The sequence below is a fragment of the Diaphorina citri genome, unplaced genomic scaffold (assembly GCF_000475195.1).
Source record: "Diaphorina citri unplaced genomic scaffold, Diaci psyllid genome assembly version 1.1 scaffold2695, whole genome shotgun sequence".
Taxonomy (NCBI): Eukaryota; Metazoa; Arthropoda; class Insecta; order Hemiptera; family Psyllidae; genus Diaphorina; species Diaphorina citri.
In genome coordinates this window covers 14,089-30,292 of record NW_007380112.1, presented here as the reverse complement: position 1 = coordinate 30,292, position 16,204 = coordinate 14,089, and the positions used below count along the sequence as shown (strand labels likewise).

The following is a 16,204-nucleotide window of genomic DNA, read 5'->3' as shown; positions in this document are numbered from 1 at the left end:
CACTAGCTCTCCCACTCTTTCGAGTATCAACTTCGGACAAATCAATTGTCGGCCCATCCAGTGGCTTAGTTTTCTACCCCCACTCTCTTTCCCCTTGTATCAAATTCTTTGGCCGCCGCTTTCCTCACACAAAGGATATCCCTCGCTATTCAGCGGGGAACTCGGCAGCGGTCTTGGGAACGCTACTTGGTTCTTCCAACGTAGAAGAAAATATAGTTTTATACCTATATACTTTGTAGTAATTTTACAAGAAAAAATAGTGAAAAGTTCATGGTTGAGGAATTTGAGAGAGTGGTACGAGTGTTCAAGCATTGAGCTGTTCAGAATCCACTAAATTATCGAACAGAAATATCACAAGTTAAATCATACTCCAGTTATGTAATATGTCACCGCGAGCAAGGATCGTTCATAAAAATCAAGTATTGATACTGATATTGTTCTATTTACTTATTGAAGTAAATGTAAATGATTTATATTTGGAAATAAAGAACTCTTATTTTAGTTATTTAATAAAAAAACTAGAACACTTTATTAATTTTATATTAATTTGAACTACGATATTTTCTGAACACTCGAGTCCCTCCGGTCTTGTACCTTTTAATTCTATTTGCTAACTGAAGTAGGGATGTTGCCAAACGTCCTAGCTACCTACACATATATCAACTTTACCAAAAGAAAAGTTCGTTTTTTTTTTTTTTTGGTATGTGTGACGGTTCTTTAGAATCTCGTGACCGGCCATTTACCTCAAGAGATCCTTTGATACACTGCACTGTACCGAAAATCACCAAAACGACTTTGATATTCTTTGATGTACATACCTTCTCTAGTCTCATCAAAGATGATGTAGATAGTCTGTCCAAAAACTTCAGAAAGTTCACAGATACACCGATTAGAAACCCTACAAAAACTCTCGTACAAACATGTACTCAAGATAGTTATACCTATTTATTTTCACACAAAACAGCTTGTCACATACTTTTCATGGCTTAACACAAGCAAAAAGTAACTACTTTCCCTCTACCTGGCTTCAAGAAGTAGACGTTTGATGGGCTCCTTGTACCTATCAAGATGACGAGAAGGTCAAAAAGTAACACAGTCACAAAAATAATGTTGGCACACGAAAAAATCGCTGATACGAACACCAAGGTAGGAAAAATATCGATTAAAAACTCATAAAATAGCTGATATGAACACCTTATGAAAAAATCGATTAAAAACTCATAAAAAAATATTGAAGCCCAGAAAAAATATTGAACGATAACACAAAACGTAAGCACGAACTATAGCGATGAGAAACCTAACAGATGGTCCTTCCAACGTGACGGTTGAACCAGAACTAAATACAGAAACAGCTGAAACTGAACATAACTATAGTCAGAGTAGTAAAGACTAGCAGAAAGAGTACAAACTAAACAGTAAATACAGTCTACTACGGTTAGATTAGGAAGACCTCAAAGAATATGAACTAACAGTAAGACTAGGAGAAAGAGTGAACTACAAAACAAGAAATCATTGATAGAGAAAAATCAAGAAGACAATCTAGCCAGCTGAGAATTGTAGCCCGACTCTGAGAACTGTAGGTTGAAAAATGCAGTCAACTCTGAGAAGAATCAGAGGAATGAGGAAAAAGAGAATGTTGATTAAGAAGGACGATGTTGTACGGTAAAATAGAGAAGTACTACGGACTTAAAAATTTGGACCGATTGCAATACTTTCATTACTAGTATAGCTTCGCTATACTGTAGTAATAGAAAGTAAAAATGCAGTCAAGTCTGAGAAGAATCAGAGGAATGAGGGAAAAGAGAATGTTGTTTAAGAAGGACGATGTTGTACGGTAAACTAGAGAAGTACGGACTTATTCAACCTAGAGTGTCAGTTAAAGAACGGTGTATTACGGTACATGATATACGGATCAGTGGACCACAGAATTAATAATAATAATAGACTCCTTTAAAATTTGCAAGTAGGTGACCGGAAAACATATCAAGTTCACGGGTGTAAATATAATGTGTTACGCGTGTGTTACAAACTTCACCAAGTTAGATGTAGGATGTAGGTAGGTAAATTACATAAATAGATATGTTTAGCATAAATTTTTATGAGTGTTGTACCTACATAGGGTAAGTGTACCATTTATTCGCCCACTTAAAAAACGAACCACTTATTGGCCCACCTGCCCACATATATTTTTCTAATTTTTGTTTTTATGACTACAATTTTTGAATAGCACGGGCTCAGAAACTCTCCTCTTGGTCCAAGTTATTACATACAGTGGTTTATATTCTACGCGCATTAAAAATATTACCCCGACGTGATGGTTTTCTCATACTAGCTTCTGATTTGCGGGCAGCTGAGGTGTTAGTAAGACTAGGAGAAAGAGTGAACTACAAAACAAGAAATCATTGATAGAGAAAAATCAAGAAGACAATCTAGCCAGCTGAGAATTGTGAATTGAAGTCTGAGTAGTTGAGATATGCAGTCAACTCTGAGAATCAGAAGAATGAAGGAAAAGAGAATGTTGATGAATGATTACGAAGGACTATGTAGTACTGTAAAATAGCGGAGTACGATGTACAGTTGTACATAGCACGGTAAAGTGACCGAGTAGGGACTGATTCAACCTAGAGTGTTAAGAAAGGGTGAATTATGGTACATTAAGTATTCAACCAAGTACGGACGTTCAAGAACGGTGTGTTTATACAATATGGTACAAAAAGTACGGATTAGTGATCACTGATCACAGAATTGAAGTACGGATTTGTTTATGTCTTGAGTCAGACGTACTCAGAACCAACCATAGTGAATAACAGAAAATAATAATAATAGTAAATAGGTACAATTATAATTGAACCAAGAGGGAGTTCTCAGTTTTACAGACTTTTACAGGAGGATTTTTCAATTCATTCCTGCTCTGATTGTTTCATCAAGGGCCCGTGCGGGCTTAATTTCTATGAGAGTTCTACAGAGCCACTATAGTCGTAGCCAACAATGGGTAGGGCTTATCAATACCAGCATTACCACCTACTATAATACAATGCTGTCTGGCTAGGGGACGTTAAACAGAGAGAAGACTAGGGTCTGGCTGTGGGTAAAAGACATCTTTTCTTTATTCTGCTATCGCCATTCGGCGAAAGCTAAATTACCTACCATACAACGAGACCTATCCATACTTCATACTATCATAAACATAGAGCACACCTATCATATTATCATAAGCACAGAACATGAGAGCACACCTATCATATCATTATTTCTTCTCTCAATATTCACAGCTGAATAACACCGGCATAGATTATTACTTTCCTTATCCTATAGGAAGGAAAGTAATGTAATCGGGTCAATCTTATAGCAATCAATTTGAAAACTTTGGGAAATACCAAAGAAACAAAATGTCAAGTTCTCACAGATTACCTATGAATCCTTCGATCCTACCACCTGGTACAAAAGTCTTGCTCAAAGACAGATCATTATCCAAAGGTCTGTACAGAATAGTGTCAAATATCGGTCAAGTCTACACCATGCGGTGTAACTATTCAAGTCATAAAATCAAAGCTCACAGAAGTGAGATAAACACAATATTTCACTAAGATTATTATTATATTATTTTAAACGGCTAACACGGGGAGATAGGATAGATAGGTTAATTAGCTAGAACTTTTCATTTTTTCTCTCATCTTAAAAATATAATTTGACTCTTATAAGGGGCGTTTGATACAATTGTATCACAAGCCTCATGTCCAGTTTTCCAATCTCAACATGAGCCTTTAATTATTTCTTAAGTCAAATTATACTTTTAAGATCTCATCATAAAATTATTTAGATCTCATCCTAAAATTATTTAGAACATAAAATAATCATTTAAAGTTTGGCTATAAGAACAAGAACACCCAAAATAAGCATCATTCAATAGGATGAGGAAAGTCGTGTGATGTTCACACCAGATTATTTCTATTCTATACAATAAATAGAAATATAGATTCTCCCAGGTGACTATTTATCCACTTTCTCTCTATTCTATCCTGCCTGCTCCATTCTATTCTATTCGTACTTGCTGTTTTTCACACAGGCATCACGAGTCCAAATACATAGGTACATAGTAATAGTACATAACTAGTGGTTATCTCGTCCTTTGTACGGGATCAGCGCGGTGTACGACTCTTCCCGCTTCAGTCTATGAGAGAAAAATTTGACCCGATTACATTACTTTCCTTCCTATAGGCATAGGATAAGGAAAGAGTAAAAAAGTGAGGAAAAGACTAAATATAGGCCGGGTGGCGCTTCGAACTCTTGACGTTCGCGCGCCTCCCGGCACAGTCGATCACCGACTGATCTCTCTTTCTTGAATATAATAAGACCTACAATTGCAGATAACATAATTGTCAAATATCCAGTTCATTAGTATCTACGCATCACTACCCTGACAATGGTTCTCATAAGTATAATGTTCTGATTGCAGTCGTCACCTTGGTGCATAATGCAGCGGCCGTTCCTATGTCCACCGTTCCCCGACCAGGCCCAAGTGATGATTTGGAGCCTGGACCGTCCAAAAAAAAAGAGAAAAACAGTTGGTTAGAACTTTGAAGTTAATATACATACCTATTTTTCTACAATTTTATAAAAATTGAGGGGGGGGGGGCTTTATGAATGCACTGTATATGTATAAGCACAGAGCACAGACCTTCTCTCTTCTCTCAATATTCACAGCTGAATACCACACCACCGGCATAGATTATTTCTATCCTATACAATAAATAGAAGTATGGATTCTCCCAGGTGACTATTTATCTGACAGACCTAGGTAGGAAGTTTACCACCAATTGCAGCTTTCCCCATTTGAAATTTTAAGCATTTCTATTGAAATCAGCGTGTTTCGAACTTCCTTTATCAGCGAAGAAAAAAAAAAGTGGTTGAGCCCCATTGCAGCTTTCCCGAGCATTCTCATTTTAATGGTAAAAACAAACAGACAATATTCAACTCCATTGCTTACTTTTTCAACTCCGACACCGTATCATGGAACTCTTCCTCCTCCTCTTCCTCTTCCTTCTCCTTCGCCTCCTCCCCGCCACCTCCAGACTCCGTGGAGCTAGTCAGCGGACTACTGCGGCTACTGAAACTCGACCACTTGGATGAGAGAATGCGAAGCATGACTGGACGGGATGGATGTGATTCTTGGCCGGAAAAGTCACGGATGTGATTCCGGTCGGAGAAAGCTCTTTAAAAATCCCTCCTTCAAGGGAAGCTCGCCAAAAATCTCCCTCCTCTTTCAGGGGTTCTTTTGAAAACGGTGCATCGTGGAAGACTACTGCGGCTACTGAAACTCGACCACTTGGATGAGAGAATGCGAAGCATGACTGGACGGGATGGATGTGATTCTTGGCCGGAAAAATCACGGATGTGATTCCAGTCGGAGAAAGCTCTTTAAAAATCCCTCCTTGAAGGGAAGCTCGTCAAAAATCTCCCTCCTCTTTCAGGGGTTCTTTTGAAAACGGTGCATCGTGGAAAAATATCCCCGAAAAAGCTCTTCAAAATCCCTCTTCTTTTTCAAGGGGTCATCTTGAAACGGTTGATCATCGGAAGATCATCTTCTGCGTCAAGGAAGAGAATAGTGTGCCCGCAAATGCTTTCAATATGCCATGGAAGAGATAAATGCGATATGGAGGCCGCCCGAAAATGCCTTTTAAAATGCTTCGAAGTTCGTAGCAAAACCTCAACTATTTCAGTCAAATGCACTGGCCGAAAATGCCGCCAAAAGTCTCCGTTCAAGAGTTTTGCTTGAAGAAATCCATTATAGAAAAGTGTCCTTCAACGCAATGTCCGGCGTACATTCATTTGTCTTCAAGAATACATTTCCCGTGGTTGGAAATCAAGAAGAAACAGCTGGTTACAAAATGCCTTCAGATTTTCAGAAATGCCTTGTGGTTGCACTTTGCAATATGTCAGGAACTTGGTTGCAACCTCGGAAGAAGAATATGGAAAGCTTTCAGGTTTCAGGGTTGCAACAAAAGGGACATTGCGGTATCACAGAAGGGCTGGCAAAATCACACAGATCTGTTCTATGGGTGCCGTTAAAACAGAGCACTGGAGGGATTCCTTCAGCTCATAACGAAAGGTCTGTTTTTCAGGCCCTTGGACTGTGTGTAAGATCTTTGCCTTTTGACGGACATCCTTTTTCGGGCTAAAGTCTTCAAGGACGGTTCGTTTATTGGACTTTTTTCAGCTGGGCTACCAAAGCCCTCGTATTCTGATCTCTTAGTTCTAAATACTGTCGAAAAATACATATAAAACCGTCGAGAAAAAAACTTTGGGAATTTTTTCCTGAAAACATTACTTTTTGAACTCATCTTATTGGACTAAAAATACCTTTTAAAATTAAAATGCTTCGAAGTTCGTAGCAAAACCTCGACTATTTCAGTCAAATGCACTGGCCGAAAATACCGCCAAAAGTCTCCGTTCAAGAGTTTTGCTTGAAGAAATCCACCATAGAAAAATGTCCTTCAACGCAATGTACGGCGTACATTCATTTGTCTTCAAGAATACATTTCCCGTGGTTGGAAATTAAGAAGAAACAGCTGGTTACAAAATGCCTTCAGATTTTCAGAAATGCCTTGAGGTTGCACTTTGCAATATGTCAGGAACTTGGTTGCAACCTCGGAAGAAGAATATGGAAAGCTTTCAGGTTTCAGGGTTGCAACAAAAGGGACATTGCGCTATCACAAAGGGGCAGGCAAAATCACACAGATCTGTTCTATGGGTGCCGTTAAAACAGAGCACTGGAGGGATTTCTTCAGCTCATAACGAAAGGTCTCTTTTTCAGGCCCTTGGACTGTGTGTAAGATCTTTGCCTTTTGACGGACATCCTTTTTCGGACTAAATTCTTCAAGGACGGTTCATTTATTGGACTTTTTTCCATCAGCTGGGCTACCAAAGCCCTTGTTTTCTCATCTCTTAGTTCTAAATACTGTCGCTTCTTCAGCAAGATCAGATGTTTCACTTAGCCAAAGTTTGACTTTAGTGGCACAAAATTTAAACTTTTTGGATCAATGTTTTGGCATTTGATGCACCGAAATTTCACTATTTCGCTCAAAGTTTGACCTGCATGAGCAAAATTTTAGATTTATCTCCAAGATTTCACTTTGGTGACAGTTTCCAGATGGTGTCCGCTAGGTTCGCATGATTTAACACTTGGACAAACATCTTGTGAAGGTTTCACTTTGAATTTCACAACTACAAATTGAATTATCACTCCTTTTAATGCCCAATTTAAAGTTTTTCAGTCTCTGGAAGAATTACTTCGTTTCGAGTTTTTTTTTAATTTAATATGCCCGATTTTTAAGTCTTTTGAAGATTCAATTTATCTTTGACACATTCACTGAAGAAGATGGAAGTTTTAAAGTTTCGAGTCTTTTTAATGTCCAATTAAATTAAATTTCCAGTCTTCTGAAGACTTTTTCTTTGTAAAGTTTCAAGTGTTTTTAACGGCTGAACTTTAAGTCTGTACAAATTAGGTGTTACGTTATTTATAAAGTTATTGAAGAGTTATTTTGTATAGTTCAATTTATCAAGAACTATTGAGTTATTTTGTATAGTTCAATTTATTAAAAAGTAAAGAGTTAGTATTTTTATAGTTCAATTTATCAAGAGAAGGGGATTGGAAATGGCAGCGATGAAAATAAATTCGATGACGTCACATCATTGAAAAACTTATTTATTGCTCTGAACTCTGAAATATTATACTTGATTACTTTTGACTCTTCTAAGGCAGTTAGAACAAGGGAAGTAATTGATTCTTATAGGAGAAAAGTTTTTTTTTTTTTGGGCAATTTTCTTTTCTTTTATAACTAAGCAAGGTCTTCTGTTCTTTTGTTGTATTATGTTTTAAACCCATAAAATAAACGAAACCTTGTTTAGACTGCTGGGGTAAAGAGACTTTTTAGTCTCATTCGAGCAGGATTAACAAGGTTTATTCTATTCTTCTAATAGAACGCTACAAATAGAGGGATCTGGCATCTGGCTCTGCTGAAGTCTTATCGTTCCGAAATCGAAGAGAGCAGGACAGGATAGGAAAAAGCCAGCCGTTACGAGAACGAACCTTATCTGTTTTTCTGGTTAGGATAAAGTTAGCCCCGGGCGGGAAACGAACCCGCGACCCAAGACTGGCTAGGCTGGCTGATAAGACAAATTTAAGACCCGTGAACGAACGCCTAAGGCCTTAAGAATTAGAAAAATGAAAAATCTGAAGAATCAAGTGGGTGTCAACAGCAAGGCACAATTTACTCCCGATGATAAATTGTCTTGCATGATTAAATGTTGTTCTGACTTTGACGCTATGAATTGAAGACTTATTGAAAGAAGGGCTTAACCCTGCTTATTACAAGGCACAATTTACTCCCGATGATAAATTGTCTTGCATGATTAAATATTGTTCTGACTTTGACGCTATGAATTGAAGACTTATTGAACGAAGGGCTTAACCCTGCTTATTGAGACCCCTTTAAGTAAAATCGAGTTTTCTAAGACTTCTTGCAAAGAAGGGCTCAGAACTACTTAGGGTAAAATCGGGCAAGGCACAATTTACTCCCGATGATAAATTGTCTTGCATGATTAAATATTGTTCTGACTTTGACGCTATGAATTGAAGACTTATTGAAAGAAGGGCTTAACCCTGCTTATTGAGACCCCTCTAAGTAAAATCGAGTTTTCTAAGACTTCTTGCAAAGAAGGGCTCAGAACTACTTAGGGTAAAATCGGCTTTTCTAAATGGTAATGTTGTTGAAACTCAGTCCAAGAATAATCTGATCGATATACACGAGTTTATGTAAAATCCTCAAGATACTTTTCAATGGGAACCAAATTACCGAAATTTCAAGGCTGTTTTTCGCCAGCCTAGTTAGCTTTTTTTCGTAGCGCGTCTACCTTGTAAGGTAGATGCAAGGCCGCGGGCTCGATTCCCGATTGGGTGGACGGATAAGGTTCGTTCTCGGAACGGCTGGCTTTCTCCTATCCTGTCTTCCTTCTCTCTTCGATTTCGGGACGGTAAGACCTGAGCAGTTATAGTTCCCTCTATCATACCTCTTTTTAAAAAGGCTGTTTTACTCAAAACTCGATTTTCTTACGTCCTTCTTCCCTTCTTGAAAAACACCGTTCAAGTTACAATTTGAATTGAGCTATTTTTCAAAATGCCATTTCCTATTTTCATTCTATGCAGTGTCTAGGATTAGGCTGTTATACATACATATGCTTGTAGGAGAAATAGTGGATAGGTACTGCTTTCATTGTGGGAGGAATAGACGGCGTCATACAGACGTTAGACAACGACTGTCTGCCTAGTTAGCTTGGCCGGTAGAGCGCCAGCCTTGTAAGGGCTAGGTTGCGGGTTCGATTCCTGCCCAGGGCGAACTTTAGTTTCATGATTGCCAGCCTAGTCAGCTTGATGGGTAGCGCGCCTTGTAAGCGCTAGGTCGCGGGTTCGATTCCCAGCTGGGGCGAACTTCAGGTCTATGATTGCCAGCCTAGTTAGCTTGGAAGGTAAGGCGCCTTGTAAGCGCTAGGTCGCGGGTTCGATTCCCAGCTGGGGCGAACTTCAGGTCTATGATTGCCAGCCTAGTTAGCTTGGAAGGTAAGGCGCCTTGTAAGCGCTAGGTCACGGGTTCGATTCCCGCCCGGGGTGAACTTTACAACAGATAAGTTTCGTTTTCGGAACGGCTGGCTTTCTCCTATCTTATCCCCCTCCTCTTTGGGACGATAAGACCTCCGTTATTACAATTCCTTCTATCAAACCTCTTCGAAAAACTCTACAGCACCATTTTATTTTGTGCTGAGCCTGAATGGCACAGGTAAATATGTATGTACATGTACAAAAGATGTGGGAAACAGAAACTCTACATCAGGGGGTCGGCAACTTTTTCAATGCACGGGCGCTTTCGGTTCAGACCCTGAAACTGGCGGTTTTCCGACCCCTGCCCTACATTATCGAGCATCGAGCCCATAATATTATGGAAACTAGGTTGGTATACATAGGTAGCTATATGTAATGTACATATGTAGGTACCTAGTATAACAGATGCTCATTCTACAACAGATGTGTGTACCACTTTGCTCTCAAACTCTCATGGGAATCGGGACTAACTATCGGAAAAAAAATATACAACGCTACCCTTTAGCTTGAATGAAAATATGCGCAACGATTTGATTTGTTTTCAAAATCTGCAAAAAAAACATTCCAAAAATATGCAAAATTGTCTGATCTATCCTAAAAATATCCAAAATTATCAAACAGAAAAAAAAGCATAACCAAATGAACGATCATCATATAAAAACAAACAAATTAATTTTGCTCAAATGATATTAGACAAAAATGTGCAAGTAGGTGACCGGAAAACATATCAAGTTCACGGGTGTAAATATAATGTGTTACGCGTGTGTTACAAACTTCACCAAGTAGATGTATCTAGGTAGGTAAATCACATAAATAGGTACGTTTACTTAGCATAAATTTTTATGAGTGTTGTACCTACATATGTAGTTGTATTTTTATCTATTACCTACATAACTACACAATTAGATAAGTCGTTAGTTAGCAAAGAGAATTTTTAGGACCTTGGAGAAAAAAACCACATTAACAAATTAATAAACACCGTGTAAACAAAGAAATAAAATAGATCAATAAAAAACAAAATTATGCACAGTTAAAATGAACAGGGAATGTTTATTTCAACGACAGAATTTTTCGGGACTCTTTTTGCTCGTTGAAAATTGGAGAGAGAAAAAATTGTAACCAATTTGTTTTTACATTTAACCACATTAACAAATTAATAAACACCGTGTAAACAAAGAAATAAAATAGATCAATAAAAAACAAAATTATGCACAGTTAAAATGAACAAGGAATGTTTATTTCAACGACAGAATTTTTCGGGACTCTTTTTGCTCGTTGAAAATTGGAGTGAGAAAAAATTGTAACCAATTTGTTTTTACAATTTTACATACCTAGGTGTTGTTTTTTTTTTTTTTAATTAAAACCTTGCTTAAATTTTTTTAAAAAAAGAAAAAAAAATACAACAGAAAAGAGAGTAAGATAATAATAAAAATAAGAAAATACAAAAAGAAGAGGAAGGAGAAAGAAAAAATAATACAAAAATAGCATGTGCTGATATGACGTGGGTAGACAAAAAAAAAAATTACTTTTTCTGTATCGAATTTTTATGATACCAGGGGGAAAAGTATGTGGGCCAGAGGCAACCGAATCGAATAATGAAACATCGATACTGTCATACCATTATCGATTATTTTCTTTGGCGGTAAGTGTCTAAAACTCTACATTATATTGCTCGATAAGTCGAAATGGGAAAAATAATCGATATTTTGCTTTCATAGGCGATATTTTCGAGGTTGGTAGAGTTCTGTGTAGTATGTACTGTAGTACTTTATGTACCTAGGTATTGAAGGAAATGTTAAAAGTTCGATACTGTTTGAACTTGTAACATTTCAAGACAAAGGAGAGAGGGAGAGAGGGAGAGAGGTTTTTCGTTTTTTTTTTTTTTTTTTTTTTTTTTTTTTTACACGGCGAAGATAGTGATTTTGTATTTTCTTTTTCATTTCGTTCTTATTGTCTATTCTTTTAAGCTCCTCTGGTAGACTATTTAGTAATGATGGAATTTGATACTTATATGTAGTTTCTCCATATCCAGATGTCAATTTCCACCCTGCATCTAGCTTGTTTTAAAATTTCAAGTTATTCCAGAGTTGTAAATGATATTTACTATTTACTTAAATAGACTATTATGTTGGTAGCTTTTTACAGTTCCATGTATGTATTTAAATTAGCTACTGTTGCATTTGCTGGTTATAGGATTATAATTCAATGTTGTACACAAATATAAGATATTACAAGACAAGGGGGCGAAATTATTGAATGGGCAATCTCTACCATTCAACCGTTGTTCACAAAAGCTCGGATTTTTCTTTTTATTCCATTTAATTTTAAAAATACTTTTTCGAAATTTTTAAATTTGATGTTTTGAGTAAACTTTTACACTCCATGCACTTAGAATTTGTACACTTAAAGCTCGAAATTATTTGAGGAAAAATTAACATTAAATTTGGTGTTTTGTCAAACTTTACAGACTACCTAGTTTAGAACTTTATTTAAATTTTCAAATACTTTAGAAAAATGACCACGTTTACAAACTATCGGCATTAAATTTCGACAAACTTTAAGGTTCATCCACTTTTCTACACACACAAACAGGGAGAATTTTCTGGAGAGAAAATTTCTCTTCAGACATTTTTGTTATTGTTTATTTCGAAAAATTCGAACACACGCGAACTCATACGAACGGGCGAAATACCGACAAGCAACTGAAGTAGCTGAACTGAGTGACAGCACCAAGACGGCATGGTATAACAGACTAGGAAAAGGAGTAAGCCACGGTGGAGAGAAGAGAAGAGAGAATTTGTTGAGAAAGAGAAAGGCCGGGGGAGAGAGAAGAGAGAAAATATTGAGAAAATGTGTGACAGGGAATGGAGCGAAATTAAAAGACGAAAAACAAAACAGAATATACATGAACAGAATGAACATATAATTAATATTAATATAGGTAAAAGAACAACGTCTTCACTTGACTAGAGAAGTATACAATAATTAATAGATGAACACAAGGAAAATATAGAATACCTAATAACACAGTAAATTAATACATCACAACACATATACATGAAGACATACATAGGTAACAAATAAATTCAAAACAGAAGAAATAAATAGGATATAACATAGAAAGAGAAAATATATTTTAAGAAGAAATTGATGGAATAAAGCACATAGATGGGAAATAAATAGAAAGAAGGAAAAGTATAAAAGGGCACAAAAGAAAAGAGAACAGGTAGAAATCAGGAAAAAAAAACATAAATAATAAATAGGTAGAACATAGAAATAGAAGAGTATACAAGAATAAATGGAATTTTCTCAGAGTAGGTATGTGTAATGGAGAGAGAAACAGTTATCAAATAGAAAAAAAATAAAAGCGTGATATCCACTCGGCCACGGAGGTTGCTTATCCTGTTCTACTTCTCTCTTCAATTTTGGGACGATAAGACCTCCGTTGTGCCAGTTCCCTCTATCAAACCTCTATAAAAAAAGCAAACTTCAAATTCCTTCTTGTTTGACTTTTCCGATCAGATGCAGCCCTCTATTATATGAAGAAGCTCTATCATAGCGTCACTTATTGGATCCAGAGATCAAACCAAACATGGCTCAGGCCAAAACCAAATCCACCAAACTAGCAGGTATAGCCCGCTACCTCGCCGAACATCTGAGCGACTCGGAATCTACCGGGAGCGACCCAGACAATGTCGGTAGCGACCCAGAGAGTGCCGGTAGCGACCATGATGAAAGTAGCGATATTTAGGCTCTAGGGACCTCAAAACGTGTTTTGGCACTAAAACCTGACCATCGAAAATTTGACCCGATTACATTACTTTCCTTCCTATTAGGATAAGGAAAGTAAAAATAAGAACATCAGTATTTGGGACATTTTCGTCCTATTCGGGCAGGTTAACCAAACACTCACCTATTATAGGAATGTTTAATTGTGTTAATTAAGCATACAGAAATGCTTGTCACAAATATCGTTCCCCCTGGAAAATCTAGTGATTTTCAAGTCAAATCTAGTGATTTATTTTCCTCGAATCTAGTGATTTTTAAAAATTTGGAGTGGAGACCCTGTATTTGGGACATTTTCGTCCTATTCGGGCAGGTTAACCAAACACTCACCTATAATAGGAATGTTCAATTGTGTTAATTAAGCATACAGAAATGCTTGTCACAAATATCGTTCCCCAATTACTACACCTAGATAATTTTTATGACTAGACTCGGACTCGAACCACCAACCTCCAGATCCAAAGTCCAACGTTACTATTTGGCAGTTTTATAAAAGCGGAAATTCATTATACCTGGCTATAAGACTTTGATAGAGGGAACTGTAACTGCTAAGATCTTATCGTCCCGTAATCGAAGAGAGAAGGAATAGGAGAAAGCCAGCCGTTCCGAGAACGACCATTATCCTATGTACCTCCTTACTCCAAGCATAGCGACGAAAAATCGAGCCAGCCGAGAGTCAAACCAGGCACCTCGGGGTCTAAATACGATTTCCACTCGATCACAGAGGCGGACTGAAATTCTTACCTTAGCAATTTGTAGAAGCACAATGGTGTGTTTGACCTGCTCCAGCATATTCTGAAACAAACAACGTGCCGTTTCATTGTTTTATATCACAACTTTGGTGCTCACGGCAGCATTGTAGGATTTTCCCCAATATCTCAATAATCCTATTAGGAAAATGACATAATAATCAATTCCTTTGCATTATTAAACAACAGCCAATCAGAGAAGAGTAAAGGAACTGGTAGCGAATCAGAGACTAGCAAAGGATCTGACATCCAATCAGAGAAAGGCGTTGGAGCTGGTAGCCAACCAGAGACTAGCAAAGGAGCTGGTAGCGAATCAGAGAAGACTTCTGGAGCGGGTAGCGAATCAGGGAAGGTTCCTGGTTATGAGGATGATTATGAAGATTCCGGTAATTGATATGAATAGGCAGCAAAAAATAATAATGTATGTCTGTGTCGTGATGTGAAATACAGGTAGACGATGTGAAATATAAGTAGATGCGATTTCTCGAATTGGCCTTAAGAAATAGTGAAATACCATTAAAATTTGAGAAATCACACCACAAAGACAAAAAGACATCATACAATGAATTCCAAGGTTGTATTCCACTGTACACAAACACATGTTTTTACCTAATACATACGTAGTATCCATTTATCTATGACAATAATTAAGATTTAAAATTTGCAAAAAGAGTGAATTCTATGATCTGTCTAAATATGACTAAACTGAGTTCATTTTTGATCTAAAATCGGGTTGAAATCCCAGCGAAATGTCCATGAGCCTGAAAATATTGGGATATCATTATTAGATATGTGTGCTTTATTTAGACTGTGAAATTAGGGCTAAATGTAAATGCAGTTTCTTTGTGTTATTATGTCACAACTTTGATGCTCACTGCAGCATTGTAGGATTTTCCCAATATCTCAATAATCCTAAAATTCAATGTTTACCTACCATGCTGGCACCGGTCGCTATGCGCATTTATGTGACATAGCTACTCATTTTCCTCTCGAGGCTGAGTGGGCCCCGCAACAGCCAGTCACGGAATTAATCATTTGCACGATACAAATTTCTTGACCCCACCGGGAATCGAACCCGGGTCTCCCGCGTGCAAGGCGAGCGCAGTGACCACTACGCCATGGGAGCTGACTGTAAAATTAGGGCTATTGTTATCTTTTCAGATTCGGTGACCTCTTCGCCCACCCCAGACTGGACAACCGTCAAATCCAAACCCCATCACCGCCCTATACCACGAAGTAGTAACAATCATAGAACTAATGATTATAGTGTTAAAGATAAGGATAGGACCGGAACAACCTCTACAGATAAGCTAGAGGACGACAGGAACCTCTATGTGTACAATGTGGACCCTAGTGTAACAGGTAATGTGGAACCTTTCGAACTTTGAAATAAAAATTCGTCCCGGTCGAGAATCGAACCTGCGGCCTAGCACTTCCAAGTTCCGTCTCGGATGGTAGAGCTAGGTACCTCCGTGGCCGAGTGGGTATCACACTAGGCTTGCACTCCGGAGGTCTCGAGTTCGATTCCCGGCAGGGTCGAAGTTTTTTTGGCTCTGTGCTAGAAGTTCGGGGGGCAATCAGCCTCGAGACGACAATTGGCTAAAAACTGCGGGATTGCGGGATTGGAAAAAGGTGCGGGATCCCGCGGGATTGCGGGATTGCGGGATCCCGCATTGCAACCCCTAGTAATGCTACTGGCGGTCTGACAGACCTGGGTTGGACAAATTTAGGTCTGTCAGACAGTCGGCCGGCCGTGTGGCCGGCCTTAGGTTCAATGCAGAGGTGCCGACCCAGTGTTTTATCCCCTATCCCCCCCCCAACCCCCTTTAAAATAGAATTGAAGCTCCCGCCAGTTTGAGTGCCTGAACTGATTGCGCCCTTGCATTGCAAAAGTTGCCGACCCCTGGTCTAATGTATTCAGAACTGATTTTAACAATAGTCAATAGTGAGTATGTTAAGTTGTTGACTGAGCAATTGAACTGTTCAGCAAATATTGGTGTTGGTGCTTGCTCAA

At 38.1% G+C, this 16,204-nt stretch overlaps 1 protein-coding gene and 1 long non-coding RNA gene across 2 annotated transcripts; one reads left to right on the top strand and one right to left on the bottom strand.

Moving 5' to 3' along the window:
- Positions 1-6,292: 6,292 nt before the first annotated feature.
- On the bottom strand, positions 6,293-12,356 carry LOC113471615. Its single transcript, XR_003394245.1, has 2 exons — positions 12,175-12,356; positions 6,293-7,720 (listed from the first exon to the last, which is right to left on the bottom strand). It is a non-coding gene; the product is annotated as an uncharacterized LOC113471615 (long non-coding RNA).
- Positions 12,357-13,247: 891 nt separating this feature from the next.
- On the top strand, positions 13,248-15,532 carry LOC103519376. The gene is made up of 3 exons (XM_008484462.3): positions 13,248-13,392; positions 14,380-14,576; positions 15,352-15,532. The coding sequence occupies exons 1-3, from the start codon at positions 13,248-13,250 to the stop codon at positions 15,358-15,360; spliced, it is 351 nt and encodes a 116-aa protein (XP_008482684.1). The 3' UTR covers positions 15,361-15,532.
- Positions 15,533-16,204: the final 672 nt, after the last annotated feature.

Excerpts from the sequence above, each read along its gene's own strand:
- LOC103519376 (XM_008484462.3), top strand. The coding sequence starts at position 13,248 with ATGGCTCAGGCCAAAACCAAATCCACCAAACTAGCAGGTATAGCCCGC. Across the intron at positions 13,393-14,379 it reads CGGTAGCGACCATGATGAAA|CCAATCAGAGAAGAGTAAAG; the intron begins GTAGCGATATTT and ends ATTAAACAACAG.